The sequence below is a fragment of the Aedes albopictus genome, chromosome 3 (assembly GCF_035046485.1).
Source record: "Aedes albopictus strain Foshan chromosome 3, AalbF5, whole genome shotgun sequence".
In the NCBI taxonomy this organism is placed as follows: Eukaryota; Metazoa; Arthropoda; class Insecta; order Diptera; family Culicidae; genus Aedes; species Aedes albopictus.
In genome coordinates, this window is record NC_085138.1 from 1,722,059 (window position 1) to 1,740,426 (window position 18,368).

At 41.2% G+C, this 18,368-nt stretch overlaps 2 protein-coding genes across 4 annotated transcripts in view; both read right to left on the bottom strand.

The window, feature by feature from the left end:
• The window catches only part of LOC134289565 (uncharacterized), a 246,262-nt gene that overhangs the window by 205,972 nt on the left and 21,922 nt on the right, over positions 1 to 18,368 (bottom strand). The gene's annotated exons all lie outside the window — the stretch shown is intronic.
• Positions 1 to 18,368, bottom strand: part of LOC109411216 (dynein axonemal intermediate chain 7) — a 132,789-nt gene that overhangs the window by 104,311 nt on the left and 10,110 nt on the right. For all 3 annotated transcript variants that reach the window (XM_062842366.1, XM_029864532.2, XM_062842365.1), the window contains exons 4-6: positions 12,641 to 12,819; positions 12,384 to 12,577; positions 11,941 to 12,267 (exon numbers count right to left, since the gene is read on the bottom strand). In XM_062842366.1, the coding sequence (XP_062698350.1) occupies positions 11,941 to 12,267; positions 12,384 to 12,577; positions 12,641 to 12,819 (700 nt within the window). The remainder of the gene's footprint in view (positions 1 to 11,940; positions 12,268 to 12,383; positions 12,578 to 12,640; positions 12,820 to 18,368) is intronic.

An 18,368-nucleotide genomic window follows, 5' to 3' on the forward strand; every position in this document is an offset into this window, starting at 1 on the left:
TGTATTCCGTAATATTTACCTTCAATATTCGAAAAAGAGCGGTTTTCCGTAACTTTCTTGTAGAACTGGTCTAGCCGCACAAATTTTTCATATACCATATTCTCAGGTTCAGCTTCTAAATTGAGTTGTAGGTGGGCGACATCCCGAGCAGGAGAAATAGCTGAAGAACAACAAGCTCTGGTATGGAAAACCGAATACCTACAACCTGTATAAGTTATTAAGAAGCCCTGCATAAGAGGTAAAATACCTAAAATAATAACTGGTGAGCATTCTGTGCATAACATGTCAATAACACTGTTCGACAAAAAAAAAACTTTTGCCGTGATCAGAGATCCCATTAGTAGGACATAAAAGCGCATGGAAAATGTAGGAAAATGCCATTTTCAAATCTGTTGGAGCACCCCTAGAAACTTTATGAGATGAGTTTGAATTTTATTCATTTTTGAAGGTTCGACAAGAGCCTTAGAAATCCTCATAAATACATTTGAAATACAATATCTTTGAAATGCAGTTTTGTGCACCGCTGAAATTTTCACAGATTTGAGAAGTAACTTTGATTAATAACTAGTCAAAATTTTAGCCTATTACGACATTCCATTTCATTGATATATATCCGGGAAGAATCAAATATGCCTTATATAATACAAATCCTTGAAGTTTCCTCTTAATTCAATCACAAAAAGCAACCCTTATCTAATAATAACAAAATAACTATTTTACTTTGATTTGACTTCGAAATGCTACACTTATGATCTAAATAATAGAATTCAAATTTTCGAGAAGAAAATCCGGTCGATTTTTCAAATTACTAACGTGGTAAGCCTGTGCAAAAATAAAAATAAAATCTAATACACTTATATTTTGCGATCAGTTCAAAAAAAATGTTTCCAGTGTTTTCGTGGATTGTCTATATTCACTTAATATTTCGCAGAACCTCCTAGCCATACCAAGATGGTAAAAATGATAACTTTATTGAATAAACAAACCTATTTCAATACAATGAATTGAAGCTGGCATTGCACAGAAAACATGGTTTAAGTTCACGACTGTTCAAAACAATACAACCCTAAAAAAATGCAAGCCAAAAATGAGAACATTTTCAATTTACTATTAGTAATCGTTGTTTTCGTCACATTTTAGTTAGTTTCACAATACAGAATGTGTATGTTGGGGCATTACTGCCGTTCTACGCCCGATTGTCCCATGTTATATGGGAATCCCATATAACATGGGACAATAATGCGTAGAACGGCAGATTACCATTGAAGACACTTTTATGAAATTAATTGAATTTGTCATGTAGTAAAATATTTTCAATCTTAATTTCAAGCTCAATAATGTCCTCCACGATTGTAAAATAGCTTTATAAGTTCCAGCGGTATAGGGTTTGGAACCATTTGGGCAGGAACACCTATTTTGGGCACTTGTGTCTATGACTCAGTCAATTTAGAACCGATTGACTTGATTTTTGAGACACGATCAGATACGCATAGTATCTAGCTATGTGCAACAATTCAAGTCAATCGGTTTGGAATTGACTGAGCTGTAGCAGCAAGTGCCCAAAATAGGTGCTCCTGCCTAAATGGTCCTAGACCCTATTTGATAATATAGTGTTAAATACTATCTATCCAGAAGCACTAAGGCGAGTTAACATAATTTATTTAGTCCAAATAGTCCAAGTTTGCTTCAATGCAGAGGACGTTGGAATTTGAATATATTTTCCGCATCGTATTTAAATTTTTAAGAACATGGAACTGCTTGATATCCACCAGGTTAAGCAATCTAGAACCGTTACTTAGGTACACTCCAAATCATTGAATAGCATTCTCATCCATATACGATAAATGCATATTCAAATTTGGGCACGACTCGAAATTCGATCAAAACAAAATACTTCCTTGAATTAAGTGGACGAAGTTTATTTTGCCTGAATTGTGATCCTACTTAATGCATCGCATTCAAAATCGCAGTTTATTGGTATTTAAACATGATTATGAAAGTAACATTTGATGTCAAATGTTACAATAAACTTTGTTCATTTTCATGGGCGACAAAAAAGTTTTTGAAATCTGCAATTAGAACATTACACGTATTTGGAAAAGTATTTCCTTAAAACACTCATGCTGACCTCAATGAATTAATCTAACTTTCTTCCTGTGGATCCTTTGTAATCATATCCTAAAATTGCTCGTATAGCTTTCCAGAATCACACTTAGTTAAACCAGATGTTTGAAATACAATTTTCATCTTCTTCAGTCAGGAACTGAAATAGTAGTTTACGCAACAAGGTGCAGAAAGAAGATTTTTACAGCACGAGTTGCACACTTATCCAACGAGGCTTGCCAAGTTGGATAAGTACGACGAGTGCTGTAAAAATCGAGTTCTGCACCAAGATGCGTACAACGTTTTTTGCAATTTCATAAATTACCACTTGAGGATAGTTTTTAACAAAACTTTTTCATCAAACTGCACACTGATGTTCATAGCCATGTTTAAGAAAGTCTGATCATAGCAGGTTATGCTGTGCAGTTGTCAAAATTTTGAAACCTGCGACCAGGAAACATCAAGAAGTTGATCAAAACTGAAAACAGTGCTGTAATGGTTCATTACGCAACGCAAATCAGTGCTGTAATGAACCATTGCCGCACTACTAATGTGGTGTGGGAAAGTAGGCCTTTTCCAGGCAGATTTGCGTGAGGTAAAACAGCCTGTCAAGGATGGGAAAAAATCATTAATTCATTGCGTATCCCTCACTCACATCCACGCACAATCTGATGCGAGTGTGCTTTTCCCCCAGCCAAGCAAAATCTTTCCACTTTCATTGCCCATTCTTTCTAATCGCCGAGCACCGAGCGACGCAAGCAACGACGGCCGAATGAATCGCTACCGAATCTGAGTGCCGAAGGCGAACGAACCAAGATTGAACGAATATATGCGTTCTGATTCGGGTGCGAGAGCATTCATATTGGAACGTTCATTTGGCGTTCAGTGGAAGCATTCAGTACTGGGAATTGAATCAGTGAGTGCGTTTTGATTCAATCAACTGAATGCCATTCAGTAGTTGAGAGAGCGAACGTTCTTGTTGTATACACCGATGTAAGCTGATTCATTTCGCACTCTATTTGTTTCTCTCCTGATTCGCTTCGGTGGCGTCGGTGGCGAGCCGTTCGTGTTGCGTTCGTTCCTTGTGCGCCGTGCTCTCACTCAGCATTGGGTTGTTGGCGTTCTTTTTGCTATTTTACATCGCCGGAATTCGGGTGAGCGAATGAGTTTTCCCATGCGCTTTTATGCCCTACTATGTTATAAACTAATCTAGATCACAGGTGACGCGGCCTGACGGGCCTTATCACCAGGGGTTCCCCAGGCTTCTGGTCACGGCCACGGAAGTCTTATGGGGCGGGTAACAACCACCTCTTTTCCCAGGGCCGGCTCTTCGCTATGGGACTGATCAGGGCACAAAGAAACTAAACACCGCACTTCACTTTCAATACAGATTTATTTTACCTTTTTCGGTGTGTGTGTGTCGTGTCGGGTGTAATGTGTAGGCTGGCCAGCGATGACGGAATCTCGATGTGGGATGTGGGATGTTCTGCTTCTCGGCGTAGGCTCGGGAACTCGGGCCCAAGATGGCGACTAGGTGGCTTGGGTAAATCTTCACCGGCGATCGTGCCGGTATCTCGGTCGGGCTTCGCTACCCTTCTTGGATAACCAGGGTTTCTCAGCAAAACGCTAATGGGTCCTATAGCAACACGAGGGATGGGGGTCTTAGGGTTGGAACACTTTCACAAGATCACTCCTAATTTTATACCTGACTATAATCTGCTATATGCACAGCGTAACTTTTCAATTAAACTAAGCTTTCGCTTTGGAATCACTGGTATTTGTAAAAAAACTCGATCTTATTCCTCCGGAGGTTCAAGTCGAAAAGACCCGATCTTGTGCTCCAAACCCTTTATAGACCTTCCCTCGATCCTCATCCTCCTCCCAAAGCCTCTCGTTGTCCATCTTTCCTGTCCCTACATCCTATTCATATTTCCAATGCCCACCTTATCCTTCTGTCATCCCGGGATTCCGATGTCATAAGTGTCATGTGTTCAATTGTGTGGAGTAAGTTAACAATATTTGTTTGTTATTCAATTTGGCGGTTGATTTTCTGGGAGTGGCTTACCTAGCTATATACATATTACTGTTATACTCACCCTATTGGGTGATAATTCATGATGAACTCTAGTATGGCTATATCTCTCCTCTCATATTTAATCTACTCGCTTGCTCTGGATTGGGTTATAGGGTAAATGTACCAGAATGGTAACAACTAATGGGTTCTCTGATCACGGCAAAAGTTTTTTTTTTTGTCGAACAGTGTAATGACATGAGGTATGGCAATACCTAAATAATAAAAGGCGATTTTTCCATACAAATAGCGGTTTTTGCATAATTGAATAATACCTCAAGCAGTCCTCAACACCATAACAATAACTCGTTGAGGTATTCTATTAAAACCTACAAAATACCAAAATAGGTTATTTTCAATACTTGGGTAACCGACCAATACCTCATCTTGGTATGATACCTGACTTCAGTATGCTGCTGTTATGTGTCAGTTATTCGTTCCTGCTCGGGATGACATTTTTAACACTGTTCCCGTGGAATGATCCGATTCAACTGCATCCCTACGGCTACGAGCAACGATGTGGCACTAATAAGCCTAGAACCGCTTGAAAGCAACCGTGTTATGGTGTAAAATCTTTTCGTTTTTGATATTCAAGGGCAATATTTCGCCCCGGATTAAGGATTGTGGGGGCCCGGACCCGAGCGAATTTGGGGCCCTTTGGAGCTACAAAAACGATGAGCAAATTTTTTTTTGTGTTTGCACAGTATTTGAGCAATCTGAAACATAAAGTTAATGTATAGTAACCAAAAACAAGTTTTGTGGGGTCCCTGAAATGTTGTATGTCGTAGTAAATAAACAAATATTCTTCAAATGAAAAATAATAAAAATGTTAACAAGCCCAAAGCTTGTGTAGTCTACTGCAACTTTTATATGATATACAGTTTTTTGAGCTAGAGCACTATTTCATTTTTGTATGAGATACAGATTTTTGGAAAGAGTGACACAGTTTTCGTTCGTTAACGTGATGGGTTGTTAGCACGAAAATGACTACAGACTTCATTTGAGACTACCGATGTTTCGGAATCGGTTCCGGATGTCCAAACCCATACATGCGACACATCAAACCACTGTTTTTTCACTTTCCTGTAAAACAGCAGGTGAAAAATAGGTTAAATATAAAATCACATTTAATATTACCGGCAGTGTTCTGAAATCGGTTCCCGTGTCCCGCCGGAAGTGATCAGATGAAAGAGTTAATCATAGAAATGAAAGCGATACATTAAATAAAGACTGTTTCAGTAACCTGTTGAACGGTTAATAAGAAAATATGCTCAGAGCAAATTCAAGACTACCGGTAGTGTTCTAAAACCGGTTCCGGATGCCCCGCAAGTAATGGTCAGACGTACAAGTAGTTTTCACTAGCCTGATGAGCTGTCAGCATGAAAGAAGTGTAGACCTCATTTGTGACTACTGGTAGCGTTCCGGAACCGGTTCGGGTGTAACCGTTCAGCAGGCAAAAAATATGCTCAGAGAACATTTAAGACTACTGGTAATATTCCGGAACCGATAACAGGTATCCCGTCGGAAGTGGTCACATTTGAACCAAACCCATGCATGCGACACATCACACCTTGTTTTTTTATAACACAAGTTTACAAAATAAAACGAAAGTTTTTAAAGCACAATTTAGTGCTGATTTCGAAACCGACCTACAAAAAATTTTAAGTAGAACAGTTTTTGAGTTTTAGCTCAATATCGAGTTTTATAACTTTTCAAAATATGTAATTTACTAAAATGCAAATAACTTGCGTTTTGTTCAACCAATTTTAAATCTTTTTTTACCAATTGAAAGCTGAATACAATACCATTCGATCATCTGAATACAGGTTTTGCGCCAGATTGATGAAATTCAAGATATTGGCGAGCTTTAGGAAAGATCTTCTCAAATTTTAGCCAAATTCCCAAAATTTTTTGAAGAAATGTATTTTTTTTTCAATAAGAAAAAAACAACTTAAAAATTCTTTCTCAACGTTTAGTTGACATATCATATGTAGGCGAATTACAGTAAAAATTTCAGCTCAATCGAAGAATTGATTACGGAGAATTAGATGTTTGAAGTGAGCGACTTTGCTTAAAAATAGAACAAAAATCGATTTCAAATCATCAACCTTGTATGGAAAGTCGAAAAAAATTCCGCTCTACTGTAATTTTTTTCATTCGCGTTTTCGAACTCAGGGCATGATTCTACACCAAAAATGATCATCAGCTTACCGAGTTCAAAAATGCTGTAAACTAGTGTAATTTATGCACGGTTTGCAAAAAGTACTCTCAATCCACATTTAAAATTATCGATACTGTTCGTGAACCGGTTCTGGGTGTCCCGCCGGAAGTTACCAAATATAACCAAATCCATACATGCGCCACATCCATCGCGACTGTTTCAATAGCCTGATAAACAGTTAGCAAGAAAACTGACACAAATACTATTTGAGACTATCGGCAGTATTACGGAATCGGTTCAGTGTGTCCCACCGGAAGTGATCAGATATAAATATGAACCAAACCCATGCATGTGACACAAGAAATCATGTACAGTCGGAACCCGCTCGTTGAGCAACAACCTCCACCCAACTAACGAATTCGATTCGTTGGTTGAGCCAAATGACAGCAGCAAAAAAATTCTTGAGGGGCGTGCGCATTGTTCGTTTTGGTACCGTTTAGATTAAGAATAAAAAGTATTATTATTAATTGAGTATAAAATATTTTGAATTTTTCAATTTGTGTCCATTTGCAACATAATTGGAACGTTTTGCAAGATACAGATTATATGCGATAATTAATTAACTTTACATATTTAAAGTTGGTGAAACTGGAGATGTTTATGAATTCACCAGGATCAAAATGCAAGCACACAACGCTTTCACAGGTAGACAAAGTCAAGATTGCCGCAGAAGCGGAAAGTGGTGTAAGTCATCGTAAGCAAATGACTAATACATTAACCTCCAGATAAGCAAGATTTTTGTTTATTGCTGCAGTCCATTGACAATGTTTTCTGACATGGTTTTCGGGTGTGACTTTATTTGAATCACTGCGCAACAAGTTGGTCGACAATGCTTTGCATTTGTTTTTATGTTTTGATTGTATTTCCATGTTGAAAATTGTTAATTAATTATTAAACAACCATATTGGCCAAGATTTAGAAAAACTCAAAACCGATTTGCTAACCCCTCGGAAGAGTAACATGTGAAATCCGCCAATTGCTCCCAACAATCACCCAGCATACTGCACGCTGAGAACACACAACCGACTGCTTGTCGCGCCTACTGAGGACTGACTCGAGTGCTTGAGTGGGTAGAGGCTCTCATCATATAGCAATGACAGCTGCTGTCTAGGCTGGCCCAAACCATAGGCTGGCCCATACCACACATCTCCCCTCTTCTCTCATGTAAAATTAACAATTGATAAAAACTGTCAATAATTGAGAAAAAATAGATGACACATTTTTGCACGGCAACAGACATGCCGTATCATTTAGAAAAAATAATCCCTGATCTCACATAAAAATGCTTGAATGTTCTGTTCAATATGAAACAATACCTATATGTTTTTTTTAAATTTCGTACACCCCCGATCTTTTGCGAAAGAATATTATTCTGGAACATAAACACACCACCCTTCCTTATACGGTTTCTCATTACACCACTGTTGAAATCAACATACTTCGGTTCATACAACTTTCGTGCAGTCGCTATTCCCACGAGAGCGACGAACATCAATGCCCCCAAACGCTATGACGTCATATTTTCGATTCCAGCATGTAGTACACACCCATTTGACCTCCTATCAAATTTCTTTCATGAAATGAGCGATCAGCTGATTCGAAACGTCTCGCTCATTGTACCATAATAGGAGGTCATTCCGAGCTACATTTTTCTCTTAGGCTGAACTCATTTAACGCATGGTCAACCCGAAAAACATGCAATTTCTTTTCGTATTGTGTGATCGTCCTGAACTACACGCGAATTCACCTTTTCCTTATGCTAAATTCATTTCATGCATGGCCATCTCGAGCAACATGCAATTTCTGTATGTTATGCGTGGTTGTCCCGAACTACACGCGAATTCACCTTTTCCTTAGGCTGAATTCATTCCTTGCATGGTCATCCCGAGCAACATGAAATTTCTTTTCATTAGCGTGGTCATCCCGAACTACACGCGAATTTACCTTTCCCTTAGGTTGAATTCATTCCATGCATGGTCATCCCGAGCAACATGCAATTTCTTTTCGTTATGCGTGGTCATCCCGAACTACACGCGAATTTACCTTTCCCTTAGGCTGAATTCATTCCATGCATGGTCATCCCGAGCAACATGCTATTTCTTTCCATTATGCGTGGTCATCCCGAACTACACGCGAATTCACCTTTTCCTTAGGTTGAATTCATTCCTTGCATGGTACTCCCGAGCAAAATACACTTTTTTTCGTTATGCGGGGTCATCCCGAACTACACGCGAATTCACCCTTTGTCTTAGGCCGAATTCATTCGACGCATTTGATACTTATCGAGCTAACGATATTAGATGGTAATTCTTAAAATTCCAATACTGCTCGAACTGTACATATCCTTCCTCAAAAATATTTTACAATACAAAATCAATGCCCTCATCAAACCGATCAACTTATCAAACCTTCATTTAATTTTCCTGAAGTCTACCGGAAAATTGGGTTTCATGGTTTTAATGGTATCCTTATTATCACTTAATATCAATCTTTATTAAAAACTAGCTGTACCCGGCAAACTTTGTCTTGCCTACTGCGTTTTTTGACGTTTTAAGTTTCTAACCAAGACCAAATCCCCGGTCGCCGGTATGGAAGATCGATTTTCAAAAACTATCATTTTTTTCATGTTTTATGCCTCATAAACCTTCCTTGGGTGAAAACTAATAGAACAAAACTAAGACGACCAAAATCGGACCTTCCGTTCGCAAGTTATGCGCGGTCCCACGTATGCCACTGCATTTTTATATATATAGATAGATATTTAAATCCAAAATATCACGATTTGGGTGCCTTGAAACTGTACTAAACATGCATTTAAAGTTTGTATGGGGTTTGTTTGCTAAGGGCGAGAGGGGATGAGCTGTCATTCTTACTATTGAGCTGTCACTACATCCATGGGAATCTAAACTGTTTTGTTTATCTAACTACCAAACCAAAGATATTGTACTTCAATAGAGTTGTACAACGCTCAGAGAAATGTGCTCCCTCGGCCAAATTGTAGAAAACAATCATATTGCAATAGTCAATCGACCCCATAGCATCCGCAGCTACTCATGCACCTTACTGCACTTTGAAAATGAATCACTCAAACTGAAGGCTCAAGGAAAAGGAGATAAGTGTTGAAATAAACAACTTTCAGTTCCAAAATGGCAATGGCGATCATAATTTGCAAATTATAACTTTCATCTTTTCTTTCGCAAATTTTTTCAAATTTCAATTCACATCAAATTTCCATTCTTTCGCAAAATTTTAAGTCAAGTGCACAAATTTAAACCACAGTCTACATAAAGCTCGTTTTGGAAGCTGCGAACTAATGTGCAGTTTGACGATAAAGTAGCCAAATATTATTTTGTTCCAAAGTTTTACTCCATAAACTTGGAAATCTAAAAGCCTTTCCATTGTGGTTTTATTTTCCCCGTTGCATTGCTTTTTAGACTATCGTGCAAATTTTCGATCAATCGAACTATTTGTTCACACATGACATAACAAAGAGAGCAGCACATAAACAAACCGATTATCCCATGCATCACCGTAAAATTTATAACCAGGACTAAACATTCTAGTAGCGAAACGAACCCATGTGTACTGAAACTGATGGGAACATATTGGGGTGGGACATTTTTTTTTTTTTAGGTTAAATACGGTGCAAAAGATGCACTAGGTCATAACAATAATTGTCTTCATCAACAAAAAAAATAGTATAGAGTGAAATAAGTGCAAATACAATTTGTAAATTCCTTGTAGAACAATATTTTCATGAAAGTTGTCCTTATTAGTTTGATGTGTAATCTGATGTGTAATTTGTTGATCTCTTTGTTTACGGTTTGAGAACGTCGAGATGACGACGCCGTTGTCGGTCCATTTTAGTTTTTGATGCTTCAGCGGTCCAAACTACCACACCCTCTTCTTTATTATTTTTCTTTATTCCACATATTGTGTGACATCTAAACAAAAGTACGAAAACTGACGTCATCAGTTGCGACTGTTAAGACAACCATCACAAACGCGTTTGATGAGCCCCTTTTTTTTTGCACCATTGACCAATCTAAATGACTGTGTGGTAGTGATTTATGCTCAAAACCCCCGTGTTAAGAATTTGTATGAATTGTCAAAACATTTTTTGTTCTCCCGTATATGCATAGGCTTGCATTAGGTTTCGTGAGATTTTATTCGGAAAATTCAATTGTTTCAGACAGCAACCTTAGTCTACCTTACCTTACGTTACTTTAACACAAAAGCGAAACCGATCACACCAACCGCTCTTCGCATTTTTCACCGGGGATTGTGAGAGCACGTCGAACTCGAACAAACCACACCTACCCTTCGTCCATCGAGCGGGCCGATTCAAATACCGCAATGTGAAATCGCGGGCCAACCGGCACATAACACACCTTCCAAGCAAGACGCGATCATGCACGAGCAGCACTGCCAACCGGACACCAACACATCCACAAAAAAATAAGCAGCGGGCTCACCCTGCTGCTTGCATCCCTCCTGCTTTCCACGACCAAGCCGACACACGCACCATTTTTTTCGCTTTCGGATGCGCTTATGCTTTATCCGATTTTCGCACTTTTCACTGCGTTCACTTAACTGAACCCACACAATTATCACACTCCCGGATAAGGCAGTTATGCTGGGTGATTTGTTTTGAAATATTTCGATTTTTTTTAATTGAAAACCTGGCAGGTTCGCCAATGTGAAATCCGCCAATTGCTCCCAACAATCACCCAGCATACTGCACGCTGAGAACACACAACCGACTGCTTGTCGCGCCTACTGAGGACTGACTCGAGTGCTTGAGTGGGTAGAGGCTCTCATCATATAGCAATGACAGCTGCTGTCTAGGCTGGCCCAAACCATAGGCTGGCCCATACCACACATAACATTGGTTGTCATTTTCAGTTTGACATTGAATTTTTACATCCAGGTGCTTTTTAGTTGGCTGACAACCCAACTAACGAAGCCCCAACTAAAAAGTCACCCAACTATTAAACCCCCAACCAGCGGGTCATGACTGTATTATCAGGAATCAAAAACACTTCGGCCTACGTCGATGGAAAGATTATGAGAACGTATTTGACGAGAAAGGCACTATCCCCACTAGGTGGATTAATCTGGGTTTTTATTATTTATATATGACACTTTACACCCTAGAATGCATTTGTGTCAGTTTATAGTTAGAATGGGGTTGATCAGTAAAATTGCATAGTGTTTTGAATTGAAATAAAAATAAGCAATGAATTGCCTGTCTTCCAATGTGTTGCTATAAGATGAGGCACAACCAAACAATAGAATAAATTTATGATGTAAACATCAGAATTTAATGCCTAGGGACTATTATTTAAATCACGTTAACTTCGCGTACTTGCCGTCATTTCACGCATAATCAGCTCATGTCAATAGAAAATCCCATAAAGGAAAAAGCAATAATGCGTATAATGGCTGTTTGCTTTCTTTCCTTCTTCTTGAGCGGTAATTTTCCGTCTTCACGCTTATCAAAGTGAAAAAGAAAGCTATAACCCCCTTCGACTCCGACACTCACCCGTCCGAAGGAGCGACTTTTTCGCAATTTTAACTTCCTGCATCGGTTGTTCCAGATAATCGATGCAATAAACACCGGCAATTATGCGATGGCTTCTCATGTTTACGTCGTTGTCGAACAAATTCAGCGCCTTGGTGCCCTTTTTGGCGCGCTCCTTCTTCATCAGTTCGTCCGCGTGTTCGGTGTAAATTTTATCCACGTCGATATCGTGCGTTGCCCGCTCGTCATCTTCGGAGTCATCCGGTCGCTTTTCCCGTGGTTCCTCGTACACCGCCTTCAGGATCTCCTTCCGCTTCTTCCACTCGATTCGGCTAATGATACGCAGATCTGGCACGAGAGCAGGAAAGGCGAAAATAAATAGAAACAACATTCATTCGGGGTGATGGAGAATGGAGACATCAAAAAGCGCAGTGTAGTGGGCGAGGGTGGAGATATTAATTTACCAGCTCGATGATCCTGCCTATAGGGCATGTCGTAGCTAGGGCAATAGTCGCTGAAATGGTCATAACTTATCCATAAACCTCTTATTGCCGAATGATGGCACTTTACGGCAGCCGGTAGAACCAGATGGAATCCCAGCAGCGGGAAATCGATATCCGTGTGTTTGCTGTCCTCTTTGGCCTTCTCCTTGGGATTGCTGTAAATATAAACAATAAACATTTGAAATTTGAATATCCAGCTTTAAGCGGTGGTGATTTACAGTTGAGGGGTCGGCATGTCCCGGAGCCCGTAGAGCTGCATTTTGAACACATCCGACTCGTATTTGTGCGTCACCTCGAGCAATCCTGTCAGTTCCATATCCCGGTTGATGTTGCTCAGGATTTTGTAAGCAAACTCATCGATGTAGTTGGCCAGCACACGACGAAATTCGGATTTCATCTGTGGGCAGAAATATGGAAATGAATGTGAGCCCCTCCCTGGGCGGTTTATGGATTGCGATGCGAATGGCCAGTAAAACTTTTATCTCCCATTGTGGTAAATTAAGAAATAATCCTAGCGTTAGCGCTTTCGGTTTCCAGGATTTGATTGCGTTGTAACTAATGTGAAATTGACAGAATAATGGTTGATTTTGATATCTAAGTTGGTTGTGACTGATTGTTCCTTTAACTGTGCTAAGAATATTCATCGAATGGTATTATTTTATTGTCATTTCATTGACGTTCTGATAGGATTCCGAACTAAACTCTTTAAATCACTTTTTGTTAGATTTATTGACATGCATTAGTAAGTACTTCTCCTTATTTAACACAAGAAAATAGCAACGATAGCTTCCCATTCATCCCATTCATCTAAAAGAATATCTGAATAACATCTCTGAAGGAATTCCAGGAAGAATCACTGGAGGAACTTCTGAAAGGGTCCCAGGAAGATTGTCTTGAATAATCTCACCAGGAATCCTTAGAAGAATTCCAAGAAGTATCTTATTAATAGGAGGAATCCAAAAAGGAAGCATAGAGAAATCCCTGTATTAATAGATAGAGGTTGTTTGGAGCTAATAGTTATTAAGTTACTTATTAAAATTTGATTAAATGAATTCAAAATCAAACTGTTATACAGAGTTTGCGATAACACTAATTACAACTAGATTGGCGCATATACCTTTACTTTACAAATTCTCACAAACACTTATAAAGATATAGCCGAATCGAATGGCCTGAATTGTATTAGATTAGTTAGTTGAAATATAGATCTCTTAGAGGGCAGAAGCCAAAACGTGTTCTGTCGAGACAATCGATTATTCACCGAAATACCCACACCTTGTCGTCGGTCGAAAGTCTGATTTTCGCGAAGTGTCCGCTTTGGGTCTACCGTTGGTCACCTGTCGTCGCGAGTTCACCACTGGAGGTCTTGCCTCTGAACAAATTTATGGTGCCGAAACCCGGGAGGAAATCCCACAAAGTGCTCTGGTGAACGACCACGTGTAGTGCCTCGTGCTTCTAGTGCTTTATCATTCGCTCCAGCCCCAGTGATCATTGTTTTCGCTGCTGTAAAACAGCTGAATACCCTTCGTTGTCGTTCTGGTGGCCGCGGGCTGTGATTGAGCCAGAGAAACTCCCCAAAGTGATAAAAAGTGATTATATCTCGAGTATCCGTCGGTCCGGCGGAGATATTTATTTATTTATTTATTCATATAATTCAACTGACTAATGTCTTATTGAATATCTTAAATTCTAGGAATACAACAATTTATCATAAATATAAATAATCATTTGAAACAGCAAGCACAACAACTGAATTACACAACCTATGCATCGAAAACTACTTTACAAAAATACAGCAACATTTTACAAAACAAAAAAACAGTACATTACAAATCTTAACACTTAAATCGTTCGCAAGATTCAAACGGGTTTCCAGGTTTCATTGTGCCTATCGATAAATTCTCTGAATTTTATATGTTTCGGCCATATAGATGGATTCATTGCTCGGGGTTTCCAACGTTTGTTGAGAACAACTTTAAATGAAATAAAATCCACGGTTCTGCGATAATTCCATTTTGATGTCAGTTTTACAACCTCCATTCGTTCGGGTTCGGGAATGCCAAGTGCGCGGGAAACCATCAACTTAATATCGCTTTCGGTAGCACACTCATCAATGTTTGTTAAAAACAGAGAGAAATCGTCGTCGTTTGTCGTGCCTATATGATCGTTCTCCGTACCTAATACGCTTGCATGGGATCCGCAGAAAAGTTCACATGTTGAGATTGGCGTTGAGTGGAGCGGTGGTGCATCGATCGGGGGAGCAGGTTGTGCGATCTTCGAAATCTTTTCAACAATTTCAGCCACTGTGGTTTTGAGCAATTGTATTTCTTCTTCCATCGTTTTCACATTCGTTGGTGCTGTTTCGGGCAACGGTATATGGTCTCTCATTCTCCGGAACTTATCTATACATGTGTCGCACATCCAAATCTGGACGAACATTTGAAAAGGGCCTATCTGCTTTGCGTAAACAAACATGTTTTTGTCTCTGTAGGGCCCATCTGCATCCACTCACGCACGTCAACACCCTTATCAGAAAGAGTGTTCTTCAAGCTATCTGTTAAGGGTGTTGATGTGCGTGGGTGGATGCAGATGGGCCCTACAGCGACAAAAACATGTTTGTTTACAAAAAGCAGATAGGCCCTTTTCAAATGTTCGTCCAGAAATGATGTTAAATGAGAGGGTGCACACATCATCTTCACTAAGTCCAACACAGCTGGCATGAAACAAGCCCGCGCAATCACCTTCGCACACAGTGAAGAGATCTGTAGTAGAGTCGACACACTTCGAGCATTTTTTGCAGTTTCTATCTCTCTCCATTGCAATACGATAATGGCAGTTACCGAGGTGCGAAAATTAAAATAATGCTTTTTACTTTCCTAGCCACTACACACAGGAGCGAATACCACAAATAACAGCTGACTTATCCTTCACACGTATGCCAGTTTTCACAAATAGACAAAATTAACTTGCAAACAATCAAAAACAGCTATCGATTGGGGAGCAACTACGGCGACGTGACGAACAGCAAGATGCGATCGCGTTGTAATATAGCTAACCTCAATTTGCGAGGTCGTATAGTGCGCCGTAAGGCAACCTCATTGCAGATCGGTATTGTGTGGTGATTGTGTGCGTGCAAAATGAAGAATTCATCCCTGCGAAAAAACACTCTCCATCACAAGTCGCTGCTGCGGCGGAGAAGCAATATTCTCGGATCAGCCAGGTTAATAAAACTGTTCGATGAGCAGTACGACCCCGAAACCCAAGTGAATCAAGTGCCGTTGAGGATCGGACGCCTCGATGAACTGTGGCGAAATTTCGAAAGTGTGCAGGACGAAATTGAAGTGATTGAAAATGAGCAAGAAGATTTCGCGGAGTTGCGTCAAGAGTTCCATGACTTGTATTTCGCGTTGAAGGCTTCTCTCACAGCTAAGCTCCCTCGAAACAATCAAATGCTGATTAATCAAGAACCCCGAATCGTTCAGCACGTCGCGCCGCCGCCGGTTCAACAAATCATGTCGGTCAAACTTCCGGAGTTGAAGATGCCGGAATTCGACGGCCAACCGGAGCAATGGATCGAGTTTCGCGATTTGTTCAAATCCGTAATCCACTCAAATGTGCAACTGTCGGCTGTACAAAAACTGCACTATTTGCGCAGCAGTTTGAAGGGTGACGCGTCTCGTCTTATCGCTTCCATTGCGATTACCGCGGACAATTACGCTATCGCATGGAAAACCATTTGTGACCGGTACGAAAACACAAACTATCTCGTGAAGCAGCATATGTCTGCTCTTTTCCGCGTTCCGTCAGTGCGAAAGGGTACTTCTTCAGCCTTGTCTGAATTAGCGGACGAGTTCAACCGCCATGTCGGAATTCTGGACAAGCTCGAGAATATAGATGCCCACTGGAATTCTTCCCTGGTGGAGCGCCTAAGCAGCCTACTTGACGAGAAGTCTCTCATCGAGTGGGAAACTCAGTGTAGTGAAGAAGAATCGCCTCAGTATACGGATTTGCTTGAGTTCATCCGAAAGAGATCGCGTACTCTACAAAAGTGCTCCACGTCGTGTAACTCTTCTTCGACTGTGCAAGTGAAGCCCACAAAGGCCAAATCAACCTCTTCTCACGTGGTTTCTGAGAACGTTGTGAAATGTCCGAGCTGCAAACAAGCTCACGCGTTGGTTCAGTGTGATGCGTTCATCAAGTTGAACCCGAACAATCGACTCGACTTCGCCAAAAAACACCGTTTGTGCATAAATTGTTTGAGAGGTGGCCATATGGCTAAGGACTGCCGAAGTAGTTTGTGTAGAACGTGTGGAAAGAAGCATCACAGTATGCTACATCTACCAACACCGGTGTCGAATTCGGCGATTATCACTCCGCCAAACGAAGAACAAATGCCGAACACTACCCAAGCGTGTACAGCTATCTGTTCTACAGCAACCACTACATCTCAAGCTGAGATATCGTTTTCGGTCGCAAATGCACCACCGGTGGTGCTCACGCGTTCGTTACCCCAGGCAGCCGCGCCGGTCTCGCGAAACGATTCGTCTCCTCACGCCGCGATCGACCAACCCCCCTTTCCGTCGCCGGTTGTTTCGCTCGATCGCAACGAATCTGAACCAACCCCATACTGCGCCCAGCCTCCACAGCCTCTACCACCCGCCACATCGTTGACCCAAGCAAACAATACTTTTGAACGCATTGTGTTCCTATCGACGGCTGTTGTTCGAGTTCGAGATGTGAATAACGTGTACCACTATGCACGGGCTCTATTGGACAGTGGTTCCCAATCGAACTTTGTTTCTGAATCACTGTGCCAGAAATTAGATCTCAAGCGTACACGAATCAGCCTTCCTGTTCGGCGGTTTTGAACAAGAAATAGACTGTTTGGTCCTACCGAAACTCACCGTGAGTCTTCCTAGTCGAAGTGTAGACATTTCTCGCTGGACCATTCCGCGTAACTTGCCGTTAGCTGATCCGAGGTTTAACATTTCCCAAGGAGTGGATCTCATTGTTGGAGCGGAACTGTTTTTCGCTCTTCTCGAATCCCAAAGGCTTACCCTCGCAGACGGATTTCCCATTTTGCAGAAAACTGTATTAGGGTATGTGGTGTCTGGCACATCCCCCGCAGAGGCGCAGAAGACGGTAGTGTGCCACGTTGCTACCGAACAAGATCTAAACGCCCAGCTGAAACGGATGTGGGAAGTCGACGATTTCGACGTCGGACGAGCGCTAACGCAGGAAGAGCAACATGTAGAAGACCACTTCATGCGCACTGTATCCCGTGACAACACAGGACGCTCGTTGTACGCCTACCGCTTAGAGAAACCAGCATCCCATTCCTTGGAGATTCCTACAAGGCTGCAGCCAATAGATTTTCGATGATGGAAAAGCGTTTTGCCAAGGACGACGAGCTGCGTGTGGAATATACGCAGTTTATGGAGGAATATCTTAGGCTGGGCCATATGGAGGAGTGTTCCCGCGTCGATGGTCCCCAGTTTTACCTCCCGAACCACGCTGTACGTCGGCCAGAAAGCACGACCACAAGAACCAGAGTCGTCTTCGACGCGAGCAGCAAATCCCATGGCCAATTGTCGCTGAACGATGTCCTTTTCACCGGCCCAACGGTACAGCCAGCTTTGCTCGCCGTGGTTGTTAATTTCCGGCTTCCCAGGTACGTATTCTCCGTGGACGCCGAGAAAATGTTTCGGCAAGTGTGGGTCCACCCGGACGATCGAAGATTCCAATCTGTCGTTTGGCGTTCGGATCCGTCTCAACCGTTGAAACACTACCACCTGAAAACGGTGACCTACGGATTGGCCAGCTCACCGTACATATCAAGCTGCCCGCGTCCTAAATAAGCTCGCTGAAGATGATGGAGACCAATATCCCCTAGCCGCACCAGTTGTTACAAAGCGCTTCTACGTGGATGATGCCTTTGCTGGAGGT